Source organism: Pagrus major, chromosome 22 (genome assembly GCF_040436345.1).
Source record: "Pagrus major chromosome 22, Pma_NU_1.0".
Classification (NCBI taxonomy): Eukaryota; Metazoa; Chordata; class Actinopteri; order Spariformes; family Sparidae; genus Pagrus; species Pagrus major.
The window spans coordinates 17,693,088-17,699,499 of record NC_133236.1 but is presented as its reverse complement, the minus strand read 5'-3'; the positions used below and the strand labels follow the sequence as shown (position 1 = coordinate 17,699,499).

Below are 6,412 nucleotides of genomic sequence, written 5' to 3'. Positions count from 1 at the left end.
CATATTTGGGCTAAGGCCCGGCACTGGAGGCACAGAGGGAAGGAGGAAAGAGGAGGAGGAGCAGGAGGAGGAGGAGGAGGAGGAGGCCAGAGCCATGTGGCTGATGTTGGTAAACAGTATCCAGCCTTGTCCTGGCATCGTGGCAGGCAGCGCACAACGCCACAGATATCAGGCGCCCGGGCCACACACAGACCGGGACAAAAGGTAGACTCACATACAGACATTTGCATTCATACACACACACACACACACACACACACGCACACATGCAGGCAGGAATACACAGACTACTAACAGACAAATAAAAGACTCACTCTCGGTGTCTGCCACCCAGCAGCTGCTCCAGTTTCCATGGCAACAGCCTGAACAATGTAGTAGGAAGGGCTATGTCGGTGAGTGCGTGTGCCTATGTGTGTGTGTGTGTGCTCCGGTGCACTTGAAGAGTGCGTGTGTGTGTGTAGGTGTGCGTGTGTGGGTGGGTGTGAGAGGCTACAGAGGGGGAGGCAGCCGCAGGGTGCTGAGACAGAGAGGATTCAGAAGACACTCTCTTTATTTCTTTGTCAGGATGAGTCTTTGAGAGGCAGCGAAAACAAATACGGAAACGTCGGGGCAGATAGGAAAATACACAGATATGAAAAGGGGCTAAGGGGTTAAAAGGGGACATTAAAGAGACCCACAAAGGCGAGGATGAGGATTTTCTGATGTCTATTTATTTTTCAAAATGAGGTATTTCAAAGTGCTATGAGTTGCAGCACTAAATGTACATTTTAAAAGTGAAAAAAACAAACATCTTATATCCGTTTACCCAGTTCTATGCACCCGATAGTTACAAATATAAACAAAAGAGGAAGAAAAAAAGGCCAGGTACATGAGGATAGAACACATTTGCTGTACAAAAGAATTATTTGATATAGAAGGAGAAAAAATGACGAGATAAAGTGATATCTACCAAGAACTCATTTTCATACGAAAATATAAGTATCAAATTTAGTATGTATCAGGTTCACACTAAAAGCATAAAGGTGTGTAGAATTAGTAATATGATACAATAAAAAGTAAAAGAGAAGAAAAAAAACAATATATTGTTATATTACAAAGTTTCATGACTCTCAAAAATCGAGGCCTTACAGTACTTTAAAGGTATATAAACTTCCAGTCTAGTTATTGGCAGCTTCCTGACATGTATAAAAAAACAAGGACAAAATGTATTACAAAACAAGGCAGATCTGAGTGTATTTTTTGTCTGTACACTATTGTTATTTACAAAAGTGTCGGCTAGCAAGGTGCACAGTTATACATCCACTGACTTGGTTTGAGCACCAGTGTGAGAGAGGAGTGAGAGGAAGAGAACCTGTAGTGGCATCGTTTATGTGACCCTCAGTCGTCAGAGTCTCTTCAGTTTTTTGTTACTTTTTTTTTGCAGTGGTGAAGGCAAAGTAAGTGTGCACTGCTTTCTTGTACGTGAAACTCTCCAAGCAAAGTGCCCTCTGACACCCCATCCCTGTGGGGAATCACCTGATTCCAGGCTGGTGTCACAGTGAGTACAAAAAAAAAACAAAAAACAAGATACAAATAGAAATGATATAAAAACTTGAGGAGGGGAAGACCGAAACAAGGTGTGTCCTCTTTCCTTCCTCCTTCTTTTCTCTTTTTTATCTTTCCTCAATGTGACTGTATTGAAAAAGTAAACCCTAAACATTCTTAACGTCAACAAATGTGCAAAAAAAGTGGCGGCAGTGAAAGTCCGATCATCCCTCCAGCAACCCCCCGATCCTCCTCCAGGTTTGTGTGTCGGCATTTGAAGAAAAACGTCCTCTGAGATGTTTGCGTGTGTACAACAGATATGCACGCCTATGTGTCTGTGCTTTAAGTGTATAGACCTGTGTGTGTGCATCTATTCATGTGTCAGACTGAGTGGAGGCAGGAGGGGGGTCATCCAGGGTATTTGTGAGTGTTTCTGTGTTGTAGTGGTTGTCTGTTAGCGAGTCCTAGCCTGCTCCAGCCTGCGCATCAGCTGCTGCCTGCGGGCCTGGAGCCTGTCCTTCTCCTGCTGGAGCCTCATCTCCTCTGTCTCCAGCGAGCTCACATACTCGGTGGCCTTCTTCAGGATCAGCACCTTCGCCGCCTTCTCGTTGTGCGCCAGCTCCGGCACGTGGTCGCGCAGTGTCAGGAAGCTGGAGCGCAGGTCGTTGCGGCGCTGGCGCTCCAGGATGTTGTGGTTGCGCCGGCGCTCACTGTCCTCCGAGTCGGAGCTTCCTCGCGGGCTGCTGTCCCCACTGGCGCTGCGCTTGCTGCGCGCCCCTGACATGCTGGTGAACGAGCTGCAGGATGTGGAGGAAGATGAGGAGGATGAGGAAATGGTTCTGGTGGGAGGCCTTGGAGCGTCTGATGTCTTTTGCTTTTTTGGAGGTGGGGTAGGGTCATCGTCGGAGGCGTACGGTGAGGGGGCTGCGTAGTTGTGCTGCTGCTGGTGGACCGAGCTCCTCTTCAGGATCAGCTCCTGAGGAGGTCGGCTGACGAAGCGGCTCACCACACCGGACCCTGACACGCTTCCTCTCGTGTCCTGGTTCCTTGGGTGCACAGAGATGGTGACGGTGCCCGTCGCCATGGGCGACGCCTTAATGGTTGTGGAACGCCTCTTCTCTACTGTAACCACATCAATCTCCTCCTCCTCCTCCTCCTCGTCCTCTTCCTCATCCTCGTCCTCATCCTCATCCTCTCCTTCATCGTCTTCATCATCGTCATCGTCATCTTCCTCTTCTGGGAAAAGAAAGCAGAATGTGAGTGACTCAGTCGCAAGTATTCCCACAATGTCATGCATGTGCACCAGCAGGTGACAGGTATGTATGTGAGTGAGATCTAGAGAGAGTGTATGTGTGGGAGTGAGCGTGTTGCTCAACGCTGTTTGCGTAAGCAGAAATCTCTTAATGCTTAGTGTCAGTCACTCCTCAACTAATCTACTCTGCAGGCGTTGACATGTTCAGTCTCAGCTCAACAGACAGGCTGGATTTCTTTCACTCTGCATCCCTCCTTCAAAACTTCTGCTAATCTTCTCCGGTGAGATGAGACAGCTTTAGTCTGATCAGAACTTCGCTTTAGCATGAGAGGCTTTAAGAACTTACTCTGACCTCTGATGGAGTAAAAAAAAAAAAGGGAGAAGAAAAAGCCACAATCTCTTCCTAGCTGAGCTCTTCATCTTAATACCTGTGCCTAGCAGCTGAGACTTATCAGGACTGGCGCCTTTTGAAGATGAGAGGAAGTAGCCAATCATGAGGCAGAGAGTGTGAGGCCCAGTTAAAATGCCTTTTGTGATAATGGCTCTCATTATCAGCTCAGGAGCATCTGAAGAGTGTGGCATTTTACAGCTTACAGTAACCCACTTCAGACACCGCTGCACCAGAGATGCTGTCTCAACAGACACGCACACACTGACGACACACACACACACACACATACACACACACACACACACAGACTGGCGCTGCCATCAAAACAAAGCTGGGCACAGCTGGGTGGATGAGGGGGCGTGGCTGGCTTTGCCACATGTGAAGCTGGGATTTAGCTGTTTGGTGTTTCGCTCTCAGAAGGGAACAACTCATTTATTGGCGTATAAATAGAAGAAAGGGGACTATATTTCTGTGTGGGGAGATAAAATATTAGCCTTAAGCAAGAGATAAAGTGTTCTTTCCGCTCGCACATCTGCACAGCTGATTTCCCTACTTCTTGGCCTAACAATAGGGATAAACCTGCAATCTTGCCTTCAAAGTCTGTGTCTCTTTGATGAGACATTACACACATAACGCGCGCAGCACAAAAGAAAGACGCGCCTGAAACGCTGCGAGCGGCGGAAGCGCACTGGAGCGGTGCTGCGCGCAGGATGGCGCGGCGGCAGGCGATCGGATCACCACCCTTTTAAGCCTCGGAGCTGGAGCGGCGCCAGGGAGACAGCTGTCGAGATGGAGCGCTTGTTCAAAGCTGTCACCCCCCCTCCACCCCTGAAAGAGGCAGCCATGGGCCCTCCTCCGTCCTCTTTTCTTCGCGGCGGAGGAGGTGTTTGGCAAGGCTGGCTGAGTCTGCCCTCTGTGCCAAGCTGGAGGCCTTTGTACTACTGTTTCACAGCGAAAACACGCTGATAAGGACTCGTGAGTGTTTGTTTAGGGAACTCATAAGCAGGAATAGATGCGAGATGAAGCCTCGGGGCGATTAAATACAAACAACGCTCACTTCCTAATCTGAACACATATTACTTCCTACATAAAATCTCAAAAGAAGCGGAAGAATAAGAGCGTGTCAATGCTCCCGAGTTTGACTTTTTGTTGTTGTGGTGAGCTGCTCCTGTTGTTGCTCTTGGGGCTACTTTCAGTTATCAGCTGACAGTTTGTACAGGCGGTCCTAAACAAGTGCCAATTCCTCACCCACTGTGCGCAAATCGTCCCCCTAATCCACGCGTAATGAAAGCACTCACGGCACCTTGAACCTGACACCCTATCAGCTCATCACATCATCGAACACCTTTTCATCTCTCCCTCCTCCTCCTCCTCCCACAGACCTGCTCCGGCTGCCCTCAGCGAGTGTGGTGTCTTTTTGTTTGGCTCAGATGCCAACTGAGTTCAGGAAGGCGCGCAATTCCCCATTTTACTGCCATCTGCCGGATGAAGAACCCGCTGATTACATAAACCTCGTTCACTGTGTCACTACTCCCGTGCGTGCGTGCGTGTGCGTGGAATGTAACGAGGTAATCCAATTCTGGGCCAGTCACATGAACAAGCTCGAGTCACCTTAATAATAATAATAATAATAATAATAATAATAATAATAATAATAATAACAATAACAACAATAATAACAACAATAATAATAATGATAATGTGATTTTTTTCCTGGCACCAGTCTTTCTGTATAAAAACGCAAACAAAGGCTTTTAGTGCATCTTCAGATTCTTACCGGAGTCACTGGGAGCGCTGGCGTGGGTTGTGGATGTGTTAACGGTCCCGGACGAGTCCCTGCTGCCGTTCTTCTTGTGGACCGGGAAAGGGAAGACTACCGTGGGGTCCACACACTCTGACACCGAGCTGCGGCTCACCACCTCCGGCGCCTTGACGCACACGCTCCTGCCGCCTCCTGTGGCCGTGGAAATAGCCTTGCCGAGTTTCTCCGTGACCACCCGCTCCAGCTTTTCCCTGGCGGAGAAGCCACTCCACATACAGTCCTGGATAATGATGCTGTTGGGGTTAGTATCCAAAGCGGAGCCGAACAGGTCCCCATCGTCGGACGCCCCCCAGATATCGTCCTCGGGCAGGAGCAGTAGCTCCGAAGCCCAGTCCAGTGGGTCCCCCAAGCCGAAGCCAAGAGGGTCTGCTTCCGGGGAGGCAGTCGCCGGCTCCCCCGGTAGCGCGGCTCGGCTCGGGGAGAGGGGCGGAGTGGGCAACAGCTCGAATTTCTTCCAGATGTCCTCCCCCGGTGGCGCAGAGTCGGGACCACAGAAGTAGAAGTCGTCCTCATCCGGGTAGAAACACGGTTGTAAGGAGTCAAACTCCAAATCGGAGTTTTTACTTATGACCGCCGGCATTCTATCCCACAATCAAAAAACCTGCGAAGGAACAAAAGACACTTTAGTCTCCAAAAGGAACGAGCGTCTCTCCCCATTCCCTCACCCCTCTATCACACCTGAAAACTCCGCTCTAGGAAGATCATGAGTCAAAGCCCACACACAGACACACAGTCTGCTCCACTAAATTCCACACTCACTCCTGTGTGGGGTTTAAAAACCACACAAATCTCACAGGAGAATGTGCGTAAATGTGACCGTGACGCACAAACTGTGCAAAACGACGCGTTTGGCTCAGCGCTCGCTGAACACGCCAGAATAAAAGCTATGACCGGGACGCAAAAACAGCATGTTTACAGAAAAACACATGAAATGACAACAATCAAATCTAGCAGAGAGTGTGTTCTGTGTGAAAAATATGAGAAGACAACGACACGTTTCTGTTTTTTTACGCGCTGAAATGAGAAGATGCTCACCTTGTCCTGACTCGGGATGATAATGTGCGAACCAATTTTTCTCGTATCTTGCAGTCACTAATACAGACACCAGATTTGGAGCAGTCATCTACTTTGGGAGCACAGACAGTCCTCTGACACACATTGTGGCTGGCTGCAGAGTGTTATACACTCAGTTCTGCGGGAGGAAAGTATAGACTCCTCCCCTCCCTGGCTGGGGGGTGGTACAATCGGGCTTTGGGTTTGTTGCGGCGCGGGAGACAGGCTGGCTGGGAGCTTTCTTTCAAGGTGAAGCGAGAAAATAGCCTAAACACTGCAGCGAAGAATGAAAGCAAGAAAAAAACAAAGGCAAAGTGGAAAAAGAAGAAAGAAAAGGAGGCAAATAAGACAGAATAAAAGAGGCGGAAGA

The 6,412-nt window shown here is 49.0% G+C and overlaps 1 protein-coding gene across 2 annotated transcripts; it reads right to left on the bottom strand.

The window, feature by feature from the left end:
- Positions 1–759: 759 nt before the first annotated feature.
- Positions 760–6,101, bottom strand: mycn (MYCN proto-oncogene, bHLH transcription factor). 2 transcript variants are annotated; one of them, XM_073492990.1, is made up of 3 exons: positions 6,025–6,101; positions 4,945–5,590; positions 760–2,760 (listed from the first exon to the last, which is right to left on the bottom strand). In XM_073492990.1, exons 2-3 carry the CDS (start codon positions 5,567–5,569, stop codon positions 1,979–1,981), a joined length of 1,407 nt encoding a protein of 468 aa, XP_073349091.1. In that variant the 5' UTR covers positions 5,570–5,590; positions 6,025–6,101; the 3' UTR covers positions 760–1,978. The 2 variants fall into 2 exon arrangements, with proteins under 2 accessions (XP_073349091.1, XP_073349092.1); XM_073492991.1 differs by having other exon boundaries at positions 760–2,757.
- Positions 6,102–6,412: the final 311 nt, after the last annotated feature.

Bases quoted from the DNA above. Each gene is read 5' to 3' on its own strand.
- mycn (XM_073492990.1), bottom strand. From the start codon at position 5,569: ATGCCGGCGGTCATAAGTAAAAACTCCGATTTGGAGTTTGACTCCTTA. The intron at 2,761-4,944 runs GTAAGAATCTGA...TTCTTTTCCCAG, and splicing joins CAGCGCTCCCAGTGACTCCG to AAGAGGAAGATGACGATGAC.